The sequence below is a fragment of the Salvia hispanica genome, chromosome 1, assembly GCF_029641045.1.
Source record: "Salvia hispanica isolate PSC_SH4W2 chromosome 1, Shi_PSC_v1, whole genome shotgun sequence".
NCBI classification, from domain to species: Eukaryota; Viridiplantae; Streptophyta; class Magnoliopsida; order Lamiales; family Lamiaceae; genus Salvia; species Salvia hispanica.
In genome coordinates, this window is record NC_142692.1 from 3428135 (window position 1) to 3454700 (window position 26566).

Consider the following 26566-nt stretch of genomic DNA (forward strand, 5'->3'; position numbering starts at 1 on the left):
GCCAACAAAAATAGTTATATCAAGTTATGATTAATCTTGATTAGTATATACTAGTGGAGCTAATTACTTTATTATTATAATATTACAAAAATTATTATTGACTCTCTTTTTGTTTTGAAGCTCTAAATGATGATCGAGTGATAGACTAACATTTTATTTTCTTATATTCCAATATATGTAGTAGTAATAGTAGTATATACTTCACACGAGTTTATTTTTAACCTCCATGTCCAGTCCCACATATATCTATTCAATAATTTAGTTTATATGAACTATATAAGATGTTTGTAATTTCACATTCTTTCTTGAAACATAAGAATTTGACCAACTTTCACAAAAAAATCGAGGGGGATTTTCATAAATATTTATTCATAAGTTGATAACGATACATGCTGCTACTTACATCCAATTATTTATTCCAAAACATCAGAAATTCTCAACAAAAAAACAAAATCCCGTCCGTACGGAATCATTCCCCACGTGTTAATAATCTTTGACATAAAATCTCATTAACTATTGGTATATGTCTATAAATAAGCTTTGAACATTAATTAATAAAGTAATGTTTAACTTTCATTAATCTAAACAATATTATGCAAGTATATAGTAATAAATAAAAATACATTTAATCCAATAACAATATTATCACTTCATCCAAGTCCCAAAAACGAGAGCAATATATTGATTCAATTTAGTCAATAGATTTTGTCACATGTTAAATTATTAAGTCGAGACTTGAGAGCAACTCTCGTGGCCAATCATAATTTTTAAATATTTTTCTTCTGCATATATTTGGATGAGCATTTTTTGCAAGTAAAAAAACCTGATCTTTTCCAAGAAAATTAATTAGCCCAAATTATAGTTAATTTTATGTTCAAATCATTATAAATAGATTTTCTTATAAACAATATACCTATAAAATTCTTAATAAAAAATCACCTAATTTCACTCTTTCAAAATTAAAAATAATCCCCAAAAAATATTTAAAAAAACCCTTTTATAAACTCTCACAATTCGCCACATTTCTTGATTTCCACACAATTTCAGTCGTATTAACTGCAAAAAATCTATTTTTATTATCGCTGATCAATCAAGATTTACCTTCAACCGAGCCGTTAGCCCATCAAGAGTTATCAAGAACCGAGTTATTGAAGAAATGGGCTGCTTTGCATGGATAGGAATACGTTTCTGATAGTCGAAATTCGCGTGTATCTATATATAGAATAGCTAGAGAATTTCGGTGGGTTCCTCTTTTTGGGGTGAGTCAGTTGAAGTTGAAAAATGGGGTGTTTTTCCTGCTTCGGATCATCGGAGAAGGAAGCAAGCAAGAGTAGCAGTGGACCCAAAGAAGCGTCAAACAAGGATTCTGTCAAAGAGGGTTCAAAAGGTCAGTCCAATTCCATTGTCAAAAGAGGATTTCTTGTGTTTGGTTGAATTTTGAAAAAAAATAGTATGATTTGGGTTTCTTGATATCTGGATTATGGAGTTGCTTTGTTTTATCAATGAATGCATGCTTGTTTTGAGGGAAATTGTTAGTGGTATTTGACATATTCATCAAAATCTTACTTGGATTAGCTGTGGATATGATGAGAAACTACATTCTTGATATGTGGATTTTGGAGTTTTTTTTTTAATGTGATTACTGTTTCTTTGTTTTTATCAGTGAATGAGTGCTTGTTTCATTGGAATTTTGCTTTTTAGTTTAGGATATGTGATCAATGAAGGCATGGGATAAGCTGTGGATGTGATTAGAAACTACATTCTTGATATGTGGATATGGGGTTCTTGGTGATATTCTGTTTTTTTTTTTTGTGAATGTGATCATTTTTGCTTTGTTTAATCAGTGAAGGCATGCTTGCTTTGTAGGAAATTGTTAGTGTCATTTGACATATTCAACGAAATCTTGCTTATAGCTTAGGATGTGTGATTAATGAAGGTATGGGATAAGCTGTGGATATGATGAGAAACTACATTCTTGATATGTGGATTTTGGAGTCCTTGGTGATATTCGGTGTATACTAAGTGTGATTCCTGTTGCTTTGTTTTATTAGTGAATGCATGCTTGCTTTGAGGGAAATCGTTAGTGGTATTTGACATATTCATCGAAATCTTGCTTTTAGGATAGGATATGTGATTAATGAAGGTATGGGATATGCTGTGGATGTGATTAGAAGCTACATTCTTGATTGTTTTATGCATACATTGATATCTCGCAGATAAATCAAGATCTCGGGATGGTAAGGATGGTAAGAAGGAAATGACAGTTACGAAACAGCCTGCGAGAATATTCACATTCGAGGAGCTTTCTGTAGCAACAAAGTACTTTAGACCAGAGTTCTTGCTGGGTGAGGGCGGGTTTGGACGCGTTTTCAAAGGTCAACTGGACACGGGAGAGGTTGGCTACCCTCGTTACTTATATTATCTTGAAATTTGACATGCTTTGTTGTCTGTGATATGATATGGTTCTGAGAATAGTTCCCTTATGTAGGCTGTTGCAGTTAAACAGCTTGATCGGCATGGCGATCAAGGGAGTCGAGAGTTTTCGGTGGAGATTCTCATGCTCAGCCTCTTGCACCATCCAAATCTTATCAGATTGATCGGGCATTGTTCTCAGGGTACCCAACGTCTTCTAGTATACGAGTTCATGCCATTGGGATCGCTGGAAGACCATTTACATGGTTAGTAATTCTTTAGACTGCCAAAAAAGTGCTTTTTATCTGCAAAAGTTTGTTTCGTATATTGATGTCGAAAGAGAGATTTTGTCACTTGTGTACCGTGATAGTCTATCCTGGATTATCTCATCATCATGAAACATTACTCATAAATTTGTGTTAGTTGGCAACTTGCAACTTTTCTTAATTTCTTTGTGTAGCTTTTGGACTTAAGCTGATGTATATTTTCTAGCAATACAGATTAGATTGTTATTCTTCTCCTGAACATCAAGAGGGACGCAAAGTATTATTCTACGAATAATAGTATCAACGGAAGGCAGATGATCAATCATTTATGTAGCATGTAGACCTCATTGATATACTTAGTTCTCTAGCAAGCTGTTATTCTTGTCTATTTTAAGTGTAGATGATGATTGAAGTAGTGAAGGCATCCCAAAAATTAACAAACTCGAACTATATTGATTGGCATGAGAATCTGTTTGCTATGAAAAATGTTATCTTTGACACTTTTCTTGAATGAAACAATGATTTGTATACTTGTAGTGTTACTTTGTGTCAAACGCCTTTCTATTTACTAACCTGATTCGTTACGATATTTCTTCATAGATCTTCGACCGGGTCAAAAGCCTTTGGACTGGAATACAAGGATGAAGATAGCTGCTGGTACAGCAAAGGGATTAGAATACTTGCACGACAAGGCGAGTCCACCGGTCATATACAGAGACTTGAAACCTTCTAATATTCTTCTTGGTGAGGGATACTTCCCAAAGTTGTCTGATTTCGGGCTTGCCAAACTGGGCCCTATTGGGGATAAAACGCACGTCACTACGAGGGTGATGGGGACGGAAGGTTATTGTGCCCCGGAGTATGCTTTGACTGGTAAGCTCACCCCAAGGTCGGACATCTATACCTTTGGAGTCGTCTTTCTCGAAATCATCACGGGACGAAGGGCTGTCGGCAACATGGGTGGTGGGCAGTATAATCTCGTCGCATGGGTAAGATATTCAGTTGTCGTGTTTTTTTACGCAATATATTATTTGTACTCCGATTCTCATCTTGAAATGGATGCAGGCGACACCGCTTCTCAAGGACCGAAAGAATTATCAGGCGATGGCGGATCCTCTGCTGCAAAACCACTACCCGATTCGTGGACTCTATCGGGCACTAGCGGTGGTAGCCATGTGCGTGCAAGAGAAAGCTGCATTGAGGCCTCTAATAGGTGAGGTTGTTACTGCTTTGACATATTTGGCATCGCAAAGGTACGACCCCAACGCACCCTCCCTGAGCCGAGGAGGTATGCCAAGGCACAGGGATACGAGCAGGAGAATATCCGATGCCGACAGCATGGGAGATTCGGGGCGAGGAGGCCATGAAGGCTCACCTTCAGTGCGCAAGAACTCGAGAGACTCGGTGAGAGACTCCAATGAAGGTGCGGAGTTGCAGACGATCGACACCGGGGCTGGGGCCAGCCAGAGAGGGGACGTGGACAAACCGGGCGGCTCTGAGCCTAAAAGGAACCTGGACAGAGAGAAGGCCGTCGCTGCTGCCAAAGCGTGGGGAGAGAAAGGGAGGGAGAAGAAGCGGACGAGTGCCTCGGGCAGCGACAAGGGCAACGACACATGTGAATAAAATGGCTGGCTGGCCTCTCTTGACTCTTGGCTACAATATATTGATGAGCCTTTGGTGTATAAAAATGTTGGTTGATGATTCGATTATGTAGCTAAGCCTGATAGAGAGAGGGAAGAATATTTGTCTAAATCATTTTTTTGGTCTCATGTTTGTCCAATCTTGTCCACACAATTAGCTCTGGCATCCATTTTTCACACCTCAATTGACAAGAAATATTCAAATAAAAATGAATATTCAGTTGGCATCATTATCATATGGATATTTGCAATATTTTACTCACTGTATTATGATATTCTAATCATATTAAATACTAAATTGATGAAAACAACTTGATTCAAGCTCTGTCATTAATTATCTATTTTGGGGTTTTCCCAAGTATTAAAAAATGTGAAAAAAAATTAATACTAGAAAATATTAGTGAAATGGAATAAATTAGGAAACATAATAAAACCTAATTGCAAATATTATAAAAGTCAAATGGGACATAATATTGAACTTTTCCAAATGACTAAGTGAAGGAATGAAGAAAGAATCAAGTAATTATAGTATATCAAATGATTTTAGCGATCATATACATATCCTACAAACCTTTGAATTATAAAAGCTTGTTTTTTATGCGAAAGAAATGCTCTAAAGATTGACGAATAACAGAATAACAACAAAAGATTCAAAAACAACATATAAACAAAAGAAGATATCCAAAATCACTAAAAAAAACATTCAGAAACACAAGAAAATAGTAAATGGACAAAATATCCAATAGAAAAAGTAGTTTTATAGCAACTCAATAGTAAAGTTCTAAAAAAAACAAAAAACACATGACAAAGTCTTCAATTAACACGAACTTGAAATGTGTCATATTCTGTGCTAGTCGACAGCAACTAGGACCGAGTGGGGGATTTAAAAGGCTGTATTTCATAACAAATGCTAATACACAACATTTGTATACAACAGATACGGTTGCACATTGATACAACAAAAGATATCCATCATCCATCATAATGTAAATAATTTCCTTCAGCTAATAACACTACATAAGAGTCGCAGTAGCTCAACTAGAAAGTGGTCGACGAGGCTCGATTTAAGACAGTTGAATGGATCATCACCTCGCATACATGTATTCTGAATTTGTACAACTACATCATCTATTATCATTACCAATAACAAAAGCAGTTTGCAGCCTATTATTGATCAATCATTTCCTCTTCTTTCCCTGGCATAAGGTTTGGAGAAAAATGGTTAACATCGTATAATATATACTCGTATCAGGTAATAGAATATATCATCCAGGGAAACATACCGAGCTCACATAGTCATCCATCGATGCTTGCTTCCGCTTCTTCATTGTTGATGGGGGGCTCTCTGCAGCCTGTCTAGCAGCGGAGCGCTTGGATGGGGTTGTGTTGTTCTGCTGAGACGAAAGAGAACGAAAGCTAAGAAACTGAGCCAAAGATAACATGGTTATTTCAATGATTGAAGAGGAAGGTACAAGCATATGCACCTTGGCAGCTAGTTTCTTCTCTTTGCGTGCCTGCCTCTCCCTCTCATCGTATTCCTGGTTTTCCTTCTCTACCAGCCTAATTAGTGTGTCACATCTCCTTGCAAGTTCTTGTGTGGTACGAGACTTTATAAACCAATCGAAGCGAAACAAAGGTGAAGTACGGAAGGCTGCCTTGAGCTCATCCCAGTTGCCATATCCAAGCTTATGAACCATGCATATCTGAGATGAAAAAATACCAGTTATTACAGGAATGGTACACAAGAGATTCAGCTTATTCAAAGAGTCGAGATGATTAGTCATAGTCTAACCATGAAGCGATCACATTCCTCATTGTACAACTTCCCTTTGTTCTGGCCATACTGGATCTTCAATTCCAGCCAAGGGTTTTTATAGCGATCCAGCTTCTTCCCAATTGCTTTCATGATCTCATCCTTCCGTGATATCCTAGCTTCTCCTCTTTCAATGCTTTTGATGATCCTATCATAATCTGATGAAAAAAAAGTTATACGAGTGTAGAATTGACATTAAAATCATAATGTCACTAAAAGCTGAAACCACAATGCTTACCATTGAGTTCTTTGTATCTGTCCTTGAAAACTTTGGCGTATCTTTCAACTTCTTCCTCTGTTTTCCCTTCCATTTCAGAAGCAATACCACTGACATCATTCCGACCATACTTCTCACAGGCCCTGATAAAGCTGTTAAAGTCTTTTCTGCTCCAAGCCGAAAATCCCTAAATACCAAAATTAAATTAAATAACGAAAAATCAGGTAAAGCTCAAGCTAACATCAAGCAATGAGCAAGGTAAGTTAAACTTACTTCTTCCAGTAACTGCTCTTTCTCTTCCTGCTCCTCAACCGTCAAGGGGTCTCCCACATCTAGGTACAGTACAGGAAACATAATCAGCATATGATTCAGGCAAATAAGTACATGGAATCCTCAAGAAAGAACAAACCTTCTTGTTCATCCACGTCTATGGTATCTTTTACTTGATTTCTTTGATGTGTTTGCTGAATTCAAAAGACACAAGTAAGAAGTGATAAACCGCAGATATAAAGTGTTTCATTTCTCTTAAGCACGAGTATTAAGGAAAAGATAATTGTAGTATCGAGTGCATTGGCCTACATGTGTTTTAAGAGAGAGCAGAAGAGAGAGAAAAGTCAAAGCCAATTGCACAATTAGAAGTCCATATTGCTCCCTAAAATGGAATGATACACTTGGAATGGGAGAACTCAAAAGGAAAGTGAGACACTTTGAATGGGACGGAGGGAGCAGTAATAAGCTGGACCCGTACCATAAGATGACGCACTTCTTTCTCATAAAGCTCGCTAAGACGCTGTGTGTTGAAGAATTGGAAATCATGCCTGACAAAAGGTAACATGAGCTTTAACATACATAAGTCTTAAAAGTACTCAACAATTAAAACAAATGAACAAATAACACTTACAATTGCGGCATGCGAGGAATTCGAGGCTCCTTGGGCCTAGCAGGACCACTTTGACGCATTGTCTGCTTGAAGTACTCTGATTCTGAGTAGCTACACATAAGTAACAACAAATGGATTAGTCTAGCTGACAACAAATTGACAATTAAGCATGTCATTAGAGAGGTTGAAGAAACGTACTTGCGTTTCCTTTCTCTTTTTGGTGGTTCAATCCAATTATCACTGACAATTTTCTTAAAATCTAACTTATTTTCATCCTTCACAAGTGAAAAGAATACAAATTAGTTGGGGGAAAGAATAACATAAAACCATAATAGCCAGCAATAAGCAAAGTATCCACACCTTATCATCGTCGAAATCATACAAATCAGCAGCTGGAGAAAGTCCATAGCTATGTTAGTCAAACTAATAAAAGATAAAAAAAAAATGGACAAAAACCATAAGAGGTCAAGAATATGAAACATACTGTCATCCATTTTGAATTTGATGGCGTCTTCAGTAAATTTTTTCATCTTGGCATCAAGTTCAGCTGTTGCTTCTTCTCCCTTGGCAATTATACGATCTATATCCTCATCTGTGATCGTGCTATCTTTGGAGCTGAAAACCATTTCAGCGCCGAATCTCACCATTTGCAATAACTCATCCTTATTCACAGCTGCATAACAGAGAATCAAATACATAAATAATTCACATCAATATTGCCAGTGAAGGAAGCAATATTAGTGGATGCAAATGACTCTCACTCTTTTGTTCTGCTAGTCTCCCTTGCTGGATAACCAACGCATCAAGAGCAAGCTTCTTATAGGCCCTTTCAATAACTTTCTCCTCAATTGTGTACTACATAGTATCAAATTATAAGTCATAGAAACATTGGACCTCCAGAGCACTTGATATAACTATAAAATAATGACAAGACAAACCTCAGTGCAGAATCGGAAAACTTGAACCTCCTTCTTCTGCCCTATCCTATGAGCTCGATCCTGAGCTTGTAAATCAACCTGCGGATTCCTGCAATCATATGAGCCTAGCATTATAATTTCCAAAGCCAATTCAATAGCCTTAAAACCAAAACAGTAGAGAAGTAAACTCTTACCAGTCACTATCATAAAGAATGACAACGTCAGCAGTTGCCAGATTGATACCAAGACCTCCAGCCCTAGTTGACAGCAGAAAGACAAATTTCTCACTTCCTGGTTTGTTGAAGCATTCAATGGAAGCATCTCGATCTTCTCCTCCTGTATTTCCATCAATACGGCAATAGAGGTACCCACGGAACATTAAGTAGTCCTCGAGAATGTCTAGCAGCCTTGTCATCTGATGTATGAAATAAAAGAAGTAATGCATTATGGAGAAATCCAAAAGTAAAAGGGATATAATAAAAACATACAATAAATATAATCAATCCATAAGAGGTACAAAATTCTGAAAGTAGCAATAAAGTCGGTCATAATTCCAACCTGGGAAAATATCAAAACCCTGGAATCACGCTCCTTTAGTTTTGGCAGCAACTTATCAAGAAGAACCATCTTGCCTGCAACCACAACAGATAGAAAACTATAAAACTAAACAGATCTGAAAAGGAGAACACAAATTAGAGCATATAGAGCTGTTTTCCTCCTTGATCTTCTGATAACCTTACCAGCATTTTCAATTAGATGTTCTCCTGTGCTATAAGGTGGGCCAGGCTCTGCACCTTGAAACAAATATGGATGATTGCAACATTTTCGGAGCTGCATAGCTATATTAAGAAGGCGTTTGCGTTCTCCACCAGCATTTACCACCTCAAGATCTTTCTGTAGCAACGCCTTATAGTATTGCTTTTGCATTTGGGACATACCAACTTTAAGTATTGTCTCCTTTTTGGGAGGTAAACCTTTCTCGACATCAGATTTTAGCCTTCTAAGAAGGAAGGGCCGGAGAACCTGGATATCACCAAAAAGGACCACAGTGATAGATTCAGTCAGACAAGTAGAGACAAGTGCATCTCAAGAACTGTAACGGATATCTAATTCTAATAATTTTGTGCCCAAGGAAACAGTAACAGCATAAAGATTTTCACTATACAAGAGAAAATGGTATGGGCGTTGCAGAACTGCTTCGTGATGTAATACAACAATTGGATTATCCAACATATAGATCTGAGATGCTTATGAATTGATCATTCTACAACTTTCATGCACTTTTTGATTACTATCAAAAATAAGAATTACAGTACCATTTTTCCATAAAGAATTATCATAACAGAAAATTTGCATACCTTGTGAAGCTGTTGGACAACTTCATGTTCGTCATTTTCACCAGAAATTTGGAACCACTCATCAAACGTCTCTGCAGAGCTAAATATTTCTGGAAGCAAAAAGTTGAGGAGAGCCCAGAGTTCATGAAGATTATTCTGCAAAGGGGAAAAACAGCAGACAAGCAAAAAACTAACATCATATCTCAAATGACATGAATATAATCAAACATAAATCTCCTATAAATAAAGCATACATCAGCAGGCATAACAAACCAAATAAAAAAACCCCAACCAAAAATACTTTCACAAAGTGTAAATCTTGAAGATTTCATAGGACCAAATTCAAATAAAAGTTCCTGAAAATAAAATAACCTCAAACTAATGGGACATCAAATTACATTTTAGATTTGTAAAGTTCCAAAGAAAACATGGTTTTATGCCTCACCTTACCTCAAATCCAGAACACTACTAGTGTAACAGTTATTGCAAAGCTCATAAAAAAATTTCAAAGACTTAGCAACTGTGACAAAATAAATTATCACCTGAAGTGGTGTTCCAGTTATAAGAAGTCGATAGTTAGTATTAAAGAGTCTCATCGTTTTTGAGAGAAGGGAATTCTCATTCTTAATTCTATGGGCTTCGTCAATAATGATATAGCGCCAACTAAATCGGCGCAGTGTAGTCTTCTCTTTGATAGCCATCTCAAAACTTGTTACACAGACATCGAACTTGCCAGCAACGAGTAACTCCTCACGAATGTATCTCTGGAAAACATAAAATAAGATTTTTGAAATCAAAATCAGTTAGAGCACAAGGACTGAAAAAAATATCTTAAATTGGTAGAGCAAGCTTACCCTTTCATCAGGATTTCCAAGGAACTTTACAGCACGCAGTACAGGGCAAAACCTTTTAATTTCATTCATCCAATTTCCAAGTGTGGATTTTGGAGCAACAACCATGTGAGGACCTGTAATTCCTCTGAACTCGTGCAAGTATCCCATCAAGGAGATTGTTTGCAAAGTTTTACCAAGACCCTAATTGAAATACAACACACCAATATGAATACAGGACACCATTATCAATAAAAGGGGAAAAGATGCATCAATATGTTTGAAAATGCCACTACTCTCCATATATACCATTTCATCAGCAAGTATCCCATTAATGCCATTCTCATACAGCCGAATCAGCCAATTTAAACCAGCTAGCTGGTAGTCCCTCATCTTACCCTGAATACCTGCAAACAAAGGTAAAAATTTAGCATAGGATGTCATGCTATTTCTGTCAAGAACATTATAGGGACCGAATACAATTACATAGTTGCCACTAAATTAGAAACTTATACAAAAGAAAATAAACATATGACAATGACACTCTCACATAGTAATGAACCAATCTAGAAGAGACATTTGTAAGTAATATTATGGCAGAACCAGTCCACAATAATGAAAACAGGAGGGAAAAAAGAAAATCTTACAAGAGGGCTGCACCAATAGTCTAGTGTTTCCAGTGCCAGAAAGGCCATCTTCTTCCTCTTTAAGACACTCTTCATCTTCTTCCTCTTCAGTTATCTTCGACGCATGGCGACCCCTAAAAGGTGCAATTGGAGAGCACAAGAAACATAAGATTTACTTCAGGCTAGCATCTTGTTTGGCTACTGATGATGACTACGTTAACAATGTGAATAAGAAAGATAATCAAATCAAAATGACACTACCCACCTTCCCTTGCCCTTTTTCTGAACAGATTGATCGCCCTTGGCAAAGTGAGCAAATAACTCAGTTTGCTGTAACAGATAGTTCAATCGACCCTTTCCTTTGTTGTTCTGAAACAAGGTAGATCAAATCATTTACAATATGCAACGGCAATGTATTCATTATCAAGTACCAATTCATATTGGGAAAACACACCATGTCAGCCTCAATAGCAGCATTCTGGTCATCAAGTATTTCTTGTATTTTCTGCTTTTTAACCCGCTGCATTTCTCTAAGCCTTGCTCTTTCACGCTTTGCAGTTTCATTTGCAACAACATCCTCTTCCTGAAACCACAAACGAAGGCTTCAGTATAGCTCACTCAGCCATTCCAACCAAGTAAAACATCTCTAAATAGTACACCATAGATAAAATGGTTATAGAAACATAAATCTGCAGTGTAGCTAATAAATAAAAAATCAACAGTATCTCAATGGGGGAAATGCAACTATACTGCCGTTTATTTTTTAAAAATCCTCCAAATTTAACCAAATTACAAGAACAACTTAAACTTAACCAACAAATAAGAAGAAAACACAACTCAACCACTACCTGACCACAGATCCGTCAAGCTACACTATGCAGTAGTAAAACAATAACCAATTACAGCTAAAAAAAGCCGAAATTCGAAAATTCAAAGTAATTAGACCTCAATTTCATCATCGTCCTGAACAACATCGTTGGGAGCATCCTCGTCGTCGGAGTCTTCAGCGGTGCGAGCCACCGCCTGGAGCTCGTCGTCGTCTTCTTCGTCATTGACCTGGTCCTTGACCACCTCCTCCTCGGCCGAGGAGCTGGTCAGCGAGTCGTCGGATGAACGCGAGGGTTTCGCCATTTCCGAGGGTTTCTGTGATTCAGCTCCGCTTCGTTTTTGCGGTTTTGGGGGAAAAAGCGGAGAAGAAAAAAAATGCGAAAATGGAAATACTTAAATTGAAATGCAACCGACCAATTGCGTTAGCGGGTTCGGGTTTATATAGCTGCCCCAAAATTGTTTGGAAATTTATTTTGTTGGACATTTTCCCGCCATTTGCTGTGGGGTAAAAAAAAAATCAATATTGCTTCCACTGGGTTGGGCCTAATGGGCTATGAATTTTATTTTAAATCTACTCAGAGCCCAATTAGAACATTCCTTTTTTATTTGATTTTGAATTTGAATACTCCAAAGTTTAACAACAAGCATTCAATTGGGCCATGTCGGTGTCAACGGGCGGATTTTACCCGAATTGAGAACGGTCATGGTTTAGAAGAGACCTAAGATAAAATGGGGAAAAGGATATAAAGTTGCAAGTGTAAAGATAAAATGAAAGAATGATCAAGTCTGTTTGAATATGAAACAGTGTGATTTGGGTCGGGTTTGATCGATTCATGTTATGTATTTGAACGTGTTAGATTTGAAACCAAAGTCAAATCTGAAATATTATAAATGAGTAAATAGTGAATAATAGGGATACAACTCGTTAGTTCACATAGTGTGACCTTCGACTAAGAAAAAAAATAAAAATTCAAATACTACGACATCAACAAATCATGGGTTCACGTACTACGGTGCCACCAGTGATCACTTGAAGTTCTTGTCGGGTTCTAAATCTAGCGGGCTAAAATGAACCAAACTTAATGCAGATCGTCGCGATAACTACACCGGTAGCCAAAGCAATGATTTCGACTTAGAAACTCCCCTATGGAGGAGAATTATGTAGCGCATTTGCTAAGAGAAGATCGCCCCATAGGCCACAAAGCTGTCAAGAGAAAGGCTAGGGGAAAAGGCCCAACATCGAGTAGTGTGACTGAGTCAGCCAAAGTCGACTTGAATCACAATGTGGCCTTTGCATCGATAATGAAGATGTTGAGGTCCATGATGAGAATGGAAAGAGATATAAACTACTCCCTCCGTCCCACTTAAGATGACACGTTTTCCTTTTTAGTTTGTCCCAACTAAGATGACACATTTCCTTTTTTGGTAACTTTCTCTCTCCAATTAATACACTCAACCACTTTTTCTCACTCCTATTAAAATATTCATCTTTCTTTATCTCTCTACTTTAATACTTACATCCACCTTCTCTCTCTCCAATTAAACACTTTAACCAATAACTCCTAAAATCCCGTGCCGGCTAAGCAATGTGTCATCTTAGCCGGGACGGAGGGAGTAATAGAGAGTGTTAGTGCATCGTGACTTGATCTAGCTGTTTTGCGCAATTTGGAGCTTTGACGTGTGTTTTGTGAGTATTACTTCATTTGTTCCATGCTAACAAAGGCATTTTATTTTTCTGCACTTGCTTTGAAAATAAAATAATATTAATTGTGGTGATGATAGCTCAGCCGTGAAGCCGAAGATCAACGTTGAAGCTCGATCAAGTTTCGGCACTTCAACAGTCGTTAGATTAGGTTTTAGTTTTGGCGATTAATGTGAGCCGTTAGATCAAACTAGCCGTTGATCTCTATGAGTTTAAAACAAAGAGTTTGTTTAGTTAGTTCAGTTATTTTTTCCCAATTTGTTCTCTCTCAATTCAAGCTCCGATTCAATCAATAAACATCTTGATTCTTCATGTCTCATCATCATCTCTCAATCTTGCCTCACGCTCATAAACTAAGCTTCAATCCTAACAATAATAAATAATTAAAATAGAAAAAAAATAAAATAAGAGAGAATAGTGTAGAGAAAGAAGTTAGGAACCTCTATTGAGGTAGATGCGGAACAGAGAGAATACCATTGAACTAATCAACTCGATCATCTTCCAAAGAAGATAATTTGAATAGAATTTAAAGAAAATTAAGTAATAATATCAAAATAAATTAAGTATGTACATTAATTGAAATTAAAATTAGTTTGACCAACAATCATATTCAACTCAGATCACGTCCCAACTCATTAAATACACTATAAAAAACTCATGCTTATTAAATAAATGAAATTAATTTAAACTTATTATCTAATTCATTTAGACCTAATAATATACGGATAAGGATGAAATGCCGTTTTCTTCTTCTCGTCTCCATTTTAGATTCGTACTCTCATCTCTTGATGTTATAAAAATGAAAAATACCACTGATGTATTGTCATAATAGGAGTAAGTAACAGCCAGTTATGGTTTCGATTTTAATCACCGATTCGATAAACCTTGGATAGGTCTAGGAGTAACATTTATTCACTGTGTATCTTCTACTTCTTCACCTCTTAGCCAAAAACACCCTCCACGTGCCGTGCACGCGTAAGATTTTGCGTGAATCATCTCTATTCCGCTGTCATCATATTTCTAACCAGACAAAACATTTCGTTTTCTAGCGATATTCTTATTTTACGGTTTCACCCCCGTAAAACTTTAAAATACCCTCATCCAAGTACATGCCGCTCCTTGATAAACCGGTTTCGTCAGGGTAGTTTCGGCAAAATAAAAAATCTTGTTGGATTTTGAAGAAGGCCCATATTTTCAAAGACTTGCACGAAACATCAATTATCCACAAGCCCTAAATCAATTCAATCAAATCCCTTTCTCGACGTCGTTTTGCGCCTTCCCATCTCCACCTGGCAACCTTCCACCGGCTCACGGCCGCCGGAAAACGACTGCCCCTTTTCAAATTGGAGCGCGCAATTCGATTTAGGGAACTTTTTAATCAGGTGAATTGCTTGCATTCTGTTTTGCATCAATGATCGAAGTCAAAGTTCAAATTTTGAGTTTATCCCGAGTTCAATTCATTTATTGAATTGGCTTCTTGTGCAGGGCATGGAAAGCAGGAGCTGGCTGATTGTTGCAATTCTCATATGTTCGGTGACTTTATCATCATGTAGAGGTAATCCTTTCTCTACTTTGGATGTGAAATTTCTAGGTATATTGCCGTTTATATCTCTGGTAATCGTGGAAGCAAATTAGTTTTCGTGCACGAATTCTTGTTGAGTGACTTTGAAGTATTTAATTGGAGTGTTCTGAGATTATTCCTTCTCTTTTTAGCAATATATTTGTGACTTTTAGTTTTCGATTTTGCGAGTTTTTATTCACCAAATGTTTGATCTTAGTATGTGTAGTTGAATAAATTGGTAACCTGAAAACCGATGCTTTTGGTTTGAATTTATATTTTGACCTTGATTATGTAGATTTGTTTTGCAATTTTATTCGTGGTTGGAAAATCTGCCCTTTGCTGTATTTTCACATTGTATGTTTTGGTTGCAGAACTCAAGGTGACAGTCAAGCATAAGCACAACCACAAGCAGCATGACCTGGCAAAGTACAATCACACTCTTGCAACAATATTGGTGCAATATGCTTCAGCAGTAAGAGTCATCTTGAAATGCATTATGTTGTTGTTAGTTAGATTCAAAATATGATTTTTGCATGTTTGATAAGTTGGTTTTCTAGCCAAATTATTCCAGTGAAAGCAGTGTGTTGAACAGCTTCTCGCAGTATTTGATTTAAATATTTCGTATTGTACTAATTTCTAAACTTCTTACACATCAATAAATCAACTGTTAACTTGCAGGTATATATGTCAGACTTGACTGAGTTGTTTACATGGACTTGCTCAAGATGTAATGGTCTAACAGAGGTAGAACTGATAGACGATAGTTGAATAAGACCCATAACTTTACCTTATAATGAAGGTTGAAACAATTGCTCTTGAATGCAGGGCTTTGAAATACTTGAGCTGATCGTTGACGTAAAATGGTGTCTACAGGTCTGAAATTTGAGTCATCCTTAGTCCTAGAACTTTTTTACTAGACGTTACTTATAGAAGCTCTAATACTGGAATGTTTATTTATGTGTGACAGGGATTTGTTGGTTTTGCAGCTAATCTTAACGCTGTTGTTATTGCATTCAGGGGAACACAGGAAACCAGGTTTGCTATTTCTCTTGAGCATATCGTGTTCTATCACCTCCATGATTCCTTAATTTACCTCAAAGCTGTTTCATGATTAAGTGATCAAATTTCAAATACATTGAAGCTATTCAAGAATGATGCTGGAGTATCAACTTGATTTCAGTAGCCGCACAATATTCATGTAATTAAATTTTAGTTTTCCCTTTTCATATGTATTGTTGTACCATGGTTGCAGTATTCAGAATTGGGTGGAAGATTTGTTCTGGAAGCAGCTTGATATAAATTATCCTGGAGTTGACGGTGCAATGGTATGTACCATCAACTCTTGTTGTGCTTTACGAAAAATATAGTATTTGCAGAATCTTTTATCATTCGACTCATCTTCCATTGCTTTAGGTTCATCATGGTTTTTATAATGCTTATAATGACTCTTCATTACGTCCTGGAGTTCTAAGTGCTGTTCAACTAGCAAAGGAGCTATATGGAGACACTGACATCATGGTAACAGGGCACTCAATGGGAGGAGCAATGGCTGCATTATGCGGACTTGATCTTCGTGTAATAGTCCAAAACCTTGATTAATTTTCATGCTTATGATGTATTTTGGCTTTTATAGTATGGTATATCAATAGAGGAAAGAGGTCTCTGAGGTTTAATTCAGTCTTCAGCTTCAGTAATTAAAAACTGGTTCTAGCAATGGCATTTTTTTCACCCTCTGATAATCTAGTACTCCTTATAATTTAGTTGGATTTTGAACCATCCCAAAGTTTTTGGCAATTTATTGCTTTTTGGCTAACTCATGAAATGAGGGCTATATACAATCTCTTTCCATTTACTGTATGAAAACAATCCATTTTTTATGTGTAATTGTTTTGAAATATCCACATTATTAGTGTGTGAACTTTCAAGTTTCATATTGGATTATGATTTTAGTACTGCTGTATGTTTTTTTTCCTATGGGAATTGTGCTCTGAATTTCTGTCCCTTTTCAGCTCACTCTTGGAAAGCAGCAGAAAGTCCAGGTCGTGACGTTTGGGCAACCTAGGATTGGAAATGCTGTTTTTGCATCCTATTATAGCGAAATTGTCCCGGACACCTTTCGTGTCACACATGGAAATGATATGGTGCCTCATCTGCCCCCCTATTACTCCTATTTTCCGCAGAAAACGTACCATCACTTCCCAAGAGAGGTAATGGATTACTTTCGCGTGTGTGTATCTTAATTCTTAGTCACGGCCTGGCCTTTCTTGAGTTTCTGGTCCGTTTTCTTTTTCTTTTATAATGATTATTATTGAATATAAGATAATCTCTTAGATTTCAAACGTATCACGTGCCCTGCACTACCAAACACTTATCACGAAGAGCATTGCAAAATCATTTATGAATATTACATTATCCAGAATCTACCTATCAAATCATTCTTTAAGTCTTGTTAACTTCTTTAAATAAGGGGTTGACATGGAAAATCTTCCAAGGCTCACACACTCGACCTCTACTAAGGTTACTTTTATGTCTATTCTCCTGATGTTTCTTATATACATTGGTCCCCTGGAGGTGTTCAATGCCACTTTTTTACAATAAGTTTCATCCTTAGAGTTGTCCCATCTGTCATTTGTTGAGATATATGATCATCATGTTCTAGGTCTGGATCCGCGATCTTGCATTTGGAAGCTTTGTTTATACAGTCGAGAAGGTTTGTGATGGTTCTGGGGAAGACCCAACTTGTAGCAGGCAAGCATTCTCATGTTCTACCCTGTTTCTATTACACAAGTTTTAAATTTGCTATCTAATCTCAAAATGTTTCATGTGTTTCTCAAAACAAAACTCTTCTGTAGATCTGTGAGGGGAAACAGCATTGCTGATCACTTGATATACTATGGCGTTGAAATGGGATGCAATGATTCGACAAGCACGTGCAGGATTGTGATGGACCAGGGTCTTGCTGCCTATGGCTCGACAGATGCTGATGGGAATTTTGTTGTATTGAGGGATCCACCAAAGTCGGTCTTGAAATTAAATACAGACGGAGGAAATCGACACACCCTGGTTTAGATGTGCTGAATCGGGCCAACCACACCAATTTTTGTTGAGGTGGATTGTAATCAGAGGTCATATTCATTCAAAAAAGCAAAAAATAAGAAACTGTACATACATCTTGCTCACATGTAACATCAAAAATGTCTTCTGTAAATAACAGTTCCCACAGCATGTATTAGTAGACAGAATTTGCACTTGTAAATAAAGTCCTCATCTCTGCAATTTCATATTTGTGGCGATCAGCTGATTTATCGAGTTTTAGACCTGTGTCGGAGTTAGGTTGCTCGTTACATGTTACACCGGATGAAATAGAACGTATCTTTATATTCCTCTCCGCATAAAAACATCAAGACAGCACATAAATTTTTCATAATGCATCAAAGCAACTTAGGTTTTTTTCTCCCAACCAAGAGATACATATGGTCTGAAATTTTGAGGGGTGTGACAAATCACCGTTATGAATAATCAAATGCATGAGTACAAGTCTAGAAGATGATGATACACAAGGACTGAAGACTGTATAAGCATATGATTTTTCTTCTTCAGTTTCCCTTCACATCAGCTGCTGCTGCTGCTGCTGCATATCCTCCTGCAAAATCATCGACAACGAACACCATACTTTTGCAGTAAGAGATCATAATGTTCGAATTCAAGACAACAAAATTGGAATTAGATTCATACATTTTTCATCAGCAGGATTCTTCTCTTCTACAGAAGGTTTTATTTCTTGATCCAACTCTTCTACAAACCAAAAAACAACATAAATTTGAATTGTCAATGATCAAACACAAATAAAACCACCTTATGTAATCAAACAACACGATCTAAAGGTTACCTTTTCCTTCGTTCCCTTCTTCCTCTGCAACTGCAACCTTGCTCTCTTCCTTAACCACGCCGTTTTCGTCTCCAGAGATCTTCTCCACAGCACTATAAGAAGAAGAAGTGACTCCTACGTGCTGAGTAACTACATCGTCTTGATCAGCCTTAACCTCATCTTTCTTCTCCTCCTTCAACTCCTCATTCTTGATCTCTTTCTCTTCTTCTCTCTCCCTCACAGCCTCGATGACTGCAGCGCTTTCTCGCTCCTCAACATCAGCCTTCACCTCCTCTTTATTCTCTTCCTTTAATTCCTCATACTTAATGATTTCTTCCTTTTTCTCATGCACAATCTCTGCAACTGCAGCCTCCTCCTCTTTCTTCTCTGTCTTGACTTCTTCTTCCTCGGCCTTCACAACCTCGGATTCTATCATGTTGGGAGCCAGGATTTCATTCTTCTTCAAAATGACTGAATCCTTAACAGCATTATCTTCAGCCACAGTTGCACCATTTTTGGGAATTTCAGCAGCTTTTGGATCTTGCTTTTTGATGCTCCCGCTCTTGCTCTTGGTGATGGTGTTTTGCGTTGCAACAGCGTGCTTTGATTTGCCACACCCCATTTTGTGAGTGTGTGTTTTATGAGGATGAGAGTGAAAAATGGAGTCTTGAAATATGGGAAGAAAGAGAAATAGAGGAAAATGGTGAAACTTTTTCCCTCTGATTTCTCTTCTGAGTTTCTTCCTACAATTATGTTCTGATTTAAGAGGGTGTAGCAACAGTTTTTTTGTTGGTATTTTGATTTTCATGGGTAATTTATGGACAAGTATTTAAGAATATATATATACACATACAAATGCAGTTAAAGAAATATGTTAAATTTAATCTTGAATATAGTGTTATACATTTTTATTAATGACACATAATTAAACTAATTCATTTGTTTAGTGAAGTATCTACTAGTTAGATTTAGTAGTTTTTGTTTGATTTGTATTTATAGTGAAATTAAATACAAATGGTTTTTCTTATGATGAAGATTATATCGCTGATATTTGCATTAAGCCTTTTATTTTCGTGAAAGAACATTTGTAATTTGCCTTTATATTATGTACTAAAAGTTTATTTTTGTCATTATAATCTCTGAGTATTAAACAAGAATATATTATCTTGACGTTTCATTTGTCTATAAATGATGCAGGCCTTTGAAGCAGAAAACAATAAAGTTGTGTAGTTTCCAACCAACAAACAAAGTGAACACATACATAAATTGAAAAAAAATTGATGATACCCAAGTTTATGGCTTTCCTCCATTAAATATTTAAGTTCAATGCTGAATTGTAAAGCCATATTTAATTTCGTTGTATACAACTTTTGCTTCTACATATAGGAGTATTTACTTAGCATTTGTATGGATGGGTTTTCCCAGAATAATTGTTTTCTTACTTAATATATACCATTAAATTAATTTTTAATAGTAGTAGTATTAATTAGATTTACAAGCGTCATGAAATTTCAATTTTTCGCGATCGTTTTATTTGTATTAAAATTATCAATACAAAGACATAATTATATCAATAAAACATGTAAATTTAAATATCAACACAAAGACATAATTTATCAACACAATAAGATTGATAAATTTATGGATTTGTGTTGGTATTTTTAACATATAAAATTGATACTCCCTCCGTCCCACTTTAAGAATCCCAGTTTACTATTTTTGGGTGTCACACTTTAGGAGTTCTAGTTGGAATATTCCATAATTGGTAATAGGTCCTACATTCCACTCATTTTTTTACACTCATATTTTATTATAAAACTAATATATAAAAGTAGGACCCACATTTCACTATCTTTTTTCACCCACATTTCTTTATTATTTCTTAAAACTCGTGTCGAACTCAACCAAAACTTCTAAAGTGAGACGAAGGGAGTATTAATTATTACTATAACTTAATTAATATTTGATACAAATCTATCCTATCTTCTTTTAGTGATGCTTAAAAGCTATTAAAAGAATCATTTTCTCTTATTTTAACAACACAATATTTTTTTAGCATCGCAAAAGACAATGTTTCGTGTACAGATAAGACTTTGAAACTTGGTAAAATAATTTGACCAAATTAAATTACTTAAAATATTAACCCAACTTTTAAACATGAGAACTGTAAATTTCAGTTGAAATTCAATATCCAAGAATCAGTTTCCAACCACCTTATTCTGACAAATATGAAACAGTTAACATGGAAGCAACAGCTTCACAGGGATTTTAACTGTCGTCAAGAAACAGTTTACTTCAATTTTCTCGAGTGATTGCTTTCAATGTCTGAGCTTCTCTGATTGGCTAGAAAGAGCGGTGCTGGGTCCCACACAGCCACCCCACTCTTGTCCTCTGCCTCAAAATAATTCATATTATAAATGGTTTCCAGATTTAGCAAGTTATGACTTTATGATTATAATAATAAGATAAAGAGAGGTGTTTGTTTTGCCATTAATTCTCAAGTCAGTCTCTCTGCATTTGACTCCATGGCCCTCTTAATTTGATATTATTATTAGGTCTCCCCATCTTCTTCTTGCATCCCACTTTGTGTGGCGGCTCTGCTCTTTCATTGGGAGTCTCTGCAGCTGTTGGAAATATGCTAATGGAAGGCAGCCCCAGTGATCGCCTCACTTTTGGGAAGATGGGTTATGGGTACTTTCTAGATCTTTACATCTATGTTTCAGAGCTGAAGTATTGATTGTGTTACACAAGGAACATAAAAAAGATTCCATTTTTATGCATAATATATGGTAATAATCAATCTGTCTCCATATGTATGCAGAAAAGATGTAATCTTTTTTTTTATTTTGATGTCATATTGACTATATACCCATGTGTGTTTATGTATGCCTTCAAAAAATCGAATCTTGTTAGAAACTATGATAGTTCATAATCAATCTTTTAATGGGTTCTTTCTGATTTGGGAAATAAGTGTAGCATTCACACATCGCATGTAGCTAATGTGGATTCAGTTATAGGATAAATTAGTGAGCTGTTTGCTATTGAGGGTTTCAGTATTATAGACAAATCTAAAATCAGTTGTCACTGGTTTTGTATAGATGCAAGCATTATAGAAGAAGATGCAAGATTCGAGCTCCATGCTGCAACGAAGTCTATGATTGCCGCCATTGTCACAATGAAGCCACGGTATGGATTATTCAATGATGTATCTACTGTACACCCATCATCTGTTAACTACCAAAAGCCCGGTGTTATAATTGTTGCTTGATTCTTTTTTGAAACAACAGAGTATCCATCGCAATATTTATGATCGTCATGATCTAGTCCGGAGTGATGTGAAACAAGTATGTCATTTGCAGAAAAGTACTCTTCTTGCTTCTTCTCTGACTTGATTTGTAGTATATGTCATTTTTGTTTTTCTTGTTTCCTGGTTGAAATTGATGACATTCTTGGTTTGGTTGCAGGTTATTTGCTCTGTCTGTGACACTGAGCAGCCTGTATTTCTCCTCAACACTAGTACTGTGTCGTAATCGATTCTTTTCCTACAATCTGTGTATTAATCTGTCATTGTCTCATCCAGGTTGCACATGTTTGTGTGAACTGTGGTGTCAATATGGGAGAGTATTTTTGCGAAATCTGCAAATTCTACGATGACGATGTAATGTGATTCACAACCTCTCTTTGTTTCTCTATCTCTGTCTCTTCTATGTGTAATAGGCATTCTTGCTTGATACAGATTGAGAAAAGACACTTCCACTGTGATGATTGTGGGATCTGTAGGTAAATAACATGAGTATTCAAACTTGTTTGTATTAAATTGTGTAGCTCGTTCGTCCTGATTTATGCTCGTGGCTTGCAGGATTGGAGGTCGAGAGAACTACTTTCACTGCAAGAAGTGTGGTATGTGACTTGTTGCGTTTCCTTTTTTGTTCATACTAGCTGTACTTATATACTTAAATACTCGAACCGATAGTTAAGATCTTTTGATTGCACATTTGATCTATTAGCAACTATTAGTATCTTCGACTAATTAGACGAATCCTCTCCTCATCCTGTTCTTGCTAACCACGCAGGTTCGTGTTATTCAATCAGTTTACGCAACAACCACCTCTGTGTGGAGGATTCCATGAGGCATCACTGCCCTATATGCTTTGAGGTTTCTTCTTAGCTTTCTCTTTCTTTCTCTCTCTCCAAACTTCTGTGTTATGCTGCGAATTCAGTGATTCTTGCATTTCACAGTATCTATTCGACTCCCTCAAAGATGTAACGGTCATGAAATGTGGACACACCATGCATTCTGAATGTTACCATGAGCTAATAAAGCGTGACAGGTAATGAACGTGTCTCGTCTCAGAGTCACCACCGCGTCTTTGCTTGTTTTACAGCCAAAAACAGCTTCTCCCACTTTTTTGTCACAGGTTCTGCTGCCCAATTTGTTCCAAGTCGATCATGGACATGTCTATTGCGTGGAAGAGAATAGACGAGGAAGTAAGTCTCCCTCACAGACTGTTATTAGATTGAATGTATTTTAACTTGAGATAACATTTCCTTGGTACAGATTGAAGCAACCGTGATGCCTGAGGAATACAGATACAAGAAGGTGTGGATTCTTTGCAACGACTGCAACGACACTACTGAAGTCTACTTCCACATAATTGGCCGGAAATGCAGCCACTGTGAATCGTATAATACAAGAACAATTGCTCCTCCTGTTCTTCCTCAGTGAAAACTGAAAACAGTTTCAAAACTCCCATTATTTTGCTCTAATGCACCGGAAAAGCTGGTGCAGCATGATTGATATCCATTGTTTCTCGTCTTTTTTATACTCATGATATACTCTATTGTATTGCTCTTCCTATTAATATGTGGGAAAAAATACCGAGCTCGGTGACTCTGGATTGATATGTACAAAGATTCATTAACTTGTGTAGTTCATAATTTACTCGACAATGATGTTCATCTCCTACTTTGTTGCGTTGCTGTGGAAGCTAGAACGACGACTTCATTATCGAGCATGTAACTTTCAAAAGATTCATCCTTTTTATGATAAGAGCACAGAAGTACTACTAAAGAAGACAGTATTTTAATCACCTGAATCTCCTGCATTGATCAAACTTCATTTCTTGAGAAATTTTATCATAATCTTTCTAAGCCAGCAATATTTCTGTATTTTATTTTGTGAAGCAATAATCTATTAACTAAAAACTGCAGGCCTGAGAGCTTTCCTTCATTATTCTGCATAAGTTAAATATCTCTATGTCCAAATCTGATTCTTATTTCACCTGAATCACATGCCTTGATTAAAATACATTCCCTCATAATTTTGTATTCTTGCAAGTAGCCAATGCAAGTTTTTTTTTAAAAAAAACTTGTGAAGCATTACTAAAGTATAGCTGCTGGGATAAGAGCTTTCATTCACTCATAGCCATGGAGAGAGAGAAGCAAGAAAGCTTCAAAGTCCTCATGTTTCCATGGTTAGCTCATGGACATGTATTCCCATTCCTCGAACTCGCCAAACGCCTCTCAACGACACACTACTTCACCATGTACCTATGCTCCACCACTGTCAACCTTGATTCAATCAAATCCAGCATCTCGTCTGACGATGCTGCTGCTGCATCAGTGAAACTAGTAGAGCTGCAGATGCCATCTCCCCCTGAACTCCCTCCCCACCTCCACACCACCAAGAATCTCCCCTCCCATCTTATCACAACCCTTATCAAAACCTTCCAAGAATCAAGCTCAAGCTTCTCAGACATCATAGATTCTCTAAAGCCAGATCTTGTCATATTTGACGTATTACAACCATTTGCGCCCAAGGTTGCTTCATCCAAAGGTATACCTAGTGTCTACTTCTCCACCTCTGGATCAATGCCCGCGTCTTACCTCCACCATTTGTATACAGTGGGGAGTGGTGCTACCTTCCCATTTCCAGCTATAAGCCTTCCTGATGATGAGTTGCCAAGGAGGCTTGCCCTTCTTGCGCAATATATGAAGGACGCAGATGATGATTTTGCTTACGGAGCATTGACAAGATCAACAGACATAGTCCTGTCAAAGAGCTCCAGGCATGTTGAAGAGAAGTATGCAGACTATCTCTCTGCTTTGAGCAAAAAGCAGATAGTTTGCACCGGCCCCTTGATCGCTGCGGATGTTAACAGGCACGAGGATATCGAGATCATGAAATGGCTAAATGGGAAGACTCTTGATTCTACCATATACATCTCCTTTGGCAGTGAATGCTTTTTATCCAAGAAGCAGATTGAAGAAATAGCAAAAGGGCTGCAGCTTTGTGATGTTAACTTCTTGTGGGTGATCAGATTTCCTGCTGAGGAGGTGTCGGGAATGAGCATCAGAATGATCGAAGAAGAACTTCCTGCAGGGTTTCTTGAAACAGTGAAGGAGAGGGGGTTGGTTGTGACTAGATGGGCGCCACAAACGAAGATATTAGGCCATCCGAGTATAGGTGGCTTTGTGAGTCATTGTGGAAGGAGTTCAATCACAGAGAGTATGTATTTTGGCGTTCCGGTTATAGCCATGCCTATGAATGTTGATCAGCCTATGAACGCTCAGCTAATGGTGGAGCTCGGTGTTGGAGTGGTGGTGGAAAAGGATCATGAAAATGGAGTTTATGTGGGAGAGGAGGTTGCCAAAGCAATCAATAAGGTGATGGTGGAGAAGAACGCGTTGTATGAAGGTCTGAGGAGCAGAGCTCGGAGATTGAGTGAGACGATGAGAGAGAAGGAAGACGAAGAGGTGAATGAAGTAGCTCAGCAGCTATTGAAGATTTGTGCCAAGAACAAGAAATAAGTGTAGCAAATTGTTTCTGGTTTAGGATTTGTGTGTTTTTATGATTGATCAACAAAAGTTGTACTAACTGTTTTGTATTGATTGCAAAAAGTTGTCAAATTTCTTAATCAACATGGAGAGGAAATATAAGCATATATATAAGTCATAATAATATTAATATGGGAACTTAGGTGCTAACATGATCAGCAGCTTCTTGTCTGTTTCTAGTTTCTACAACTGCTTCATCCAACACTTGTCCCTCTTCCCTCTCTAGCAGCTCTCCCTCTAATATTCAAAATTCAAATGTATAAAGGATAATACAGATTCATTTCTAGTATTATTCCACTTAAACAGGTGTCTATTTTGGCCAAAATACAAGGCTCACAACACATATCCAAAGACTTTACAAGTTTAGGAAAAAGTTGAGGCACAAACAATTTGAGATCTTAATACTGGGAGATATCTTGATTATCTAAACTTATTTTGACACACTATAGGGGCCTGTTTGCAATTTTAGTACTTCGGGGACCAATTTGTTGCTTTTGACCATTTGTGGGGTCCTTTTGGAATTTGGATCGAGCCCGGGGTCTTTTGGTTAAACCCTGAGAAGTTGAGGGGGTCTTACAAAACTCAAGGTCCAGGGGATAATAAGTTACTACTCTGAGAATATACGCTCTTTCATTTTTAGTCCTCCCATAAGAATATGCACTTTTTAAATTTAGAAACTATTTTCTCTCTAATGGTGAGACTCATTCCCCCCTGACAATACTTTAATTATTTTTTCTTTCTTTCATCCTTAATTAACAGTTAGTATTGTATAAAGTTGTAGATTTCCGATTGTATTAACCTCCCAATTTTATAGTTTCAGTTTGCTAGATAG

General features: G+C 37.0%; 5 protein-coding genes and 1 pseudogene across 6 annotated transcripts; 4 read left to right on the top strand and 2 right to left on the bottom strand.

Annotated features, from left to right (window-relative positions):
* The first annotated feature begins 1064 nt into the window (after positions 1-1064).
* On the top strand, positions 1065-4480 carry LOC125219115 (Protein kinase superfamily protein). Its single transcript, XM_048120991.2, has 5 exons — positions 1065-1387; positions 2217-2395; positions 2489-2678; positions 3279-3667; positions 3744-4480. The coding sequence occupies exons 1-5, from the start codon at positions 1282-1284 to the stop codon at positions 4299-4301; spliced, it is 1422 nt and encodes a 473-aa protein (XP_047976948.2). The 5' UTR covers positions 1065-1281; the 3' UTR covers positions 4302-4480.
* A 716-nt stretch (positions 4481-5196) lies between these two features.
* CHR17 (chromatin remodeling factor17) lies at positions 5197-12168 on the bottom strand. 2 transcript variants are annotated; one of them, XM_089062801.1, is made up of 25 exons: positions 11884-12168; positions 11393-11521; positions 11204-11307; positions 10960-11072; positions 10622-10719; positions 10337-10516; positions 10025-10246; positions 9504-9638; positions 8886-9168; positions 8704-8777; positions 8340-8560; positions 8167-8254; positions 7990-8083; positions 7713-7901; positions 7589-7620; positions 7427-7503; positions 7250-7339; positions 7097-7166; positions 6758-6812; positions 6622-6680; positions 6370-6535; positions 6111-6289; positions 5803-6021; positions 5602-5709; positions 5197-5514 (listed from the first exon to the last, which is right to left on the bottom strand). In XM_089062801.1, the coding sequence occupies exons 1-25, from the start codon at positions 12067-12069 to the stop codon at positions 5497-5499; spliced, it is 3189 nt and encodes a 1062-aa protein (XP_088918927.1). In that variant the 5' UTR covers positions 12070-12168; the 3' UTR covers positions 5197-5496. The 2 variants fall into 2 exon arrangements, with proteins under 2 accessions (XP_088918927.1, XP_088918926.1); XM_089062800.1 differs by having other exon boundaries at positions 5602-5712.
* A 2507-nt stretch (positions 12169-14675) lies between these two features.
* Positions 14676-18344, top strand: LOC125224310 (alpha/beta-Hydrolases superfamily protein). The gene is made up of 11 exons (XM_048127692.2): positions 14676-14850; positions 14954-15023; positions 15401-15501; positions 15708-15773; positions 15855-15902; positions 15997-16064; positions 16282-16354; positions 16443-16604; positions 17039-17236; positions 17689-17777; positions 17882-18344. The coding sequence occupies exons 2-11, from the start codon at positions 14957-14959 to the stop codon at positions 18096-18098; spliced, it is 1089 nt and encodes a 362-aa protein (XP_047983649.2). The 5' UTR covers positions 14676-14850; positions 14954-14956; the 3' UTR covers positions 18099-18344.
* A 102-nt stretch (positions 18345-18446) lies between these two features.
* LOC125224311 (uncharacterized) lies at positions 18447-19613 on the bottom strand. The gene is made up of 3 exons (XM_048127693.2): positions 18919-19613; positions 18765-18824; positions 18447-18672 (listed from the first exon to the last, which is right to left on the bottom strand). Coding segments are annotated over exons 1-3 (663 nt in total). The 5' UTR covers positions 19520-19613; the 3' UTR covers positions 18447-18670.
* A 1741-nt stretch (positions 19614-21354) lies between these two features.
* LOC125222935 (E3 ubiquitin-protein ligase MIEL1-like) lies at positions 21355-23863 on the top strand. The gene is made up of 11 exons (XM_048125836.2): positions 21355-21588; positions 21996-22083; positions 22185-22241; positions 22362-22394; positions 22478-22555; positions 22634-22677; positions 22757-22797; positions 22971-23053; positions 23137-23228; positions 23316-23385; positions 23456-23863. The coding sequence occupies exons 1-11, from the start codon at positions 21533-21535 to the stop codon at positions 23621-23623; spliced, it is 810 nt and encodes a 269-aa protein (XP_047981793.2). The 5' UTR covers positions 21355-21532; the 3' UTR covers positions 23624-23863.
* A 461-nt stretch (positions 23864-24324) lies between these two features.
* On the top strand, positions 24325-25747 carry LOC125217792 (UDP-glucosyltransferase 29 pseudogene; annotated as a pseudogene).
* Positions 25748-26566: the final 819 nt, after the last annotated feature.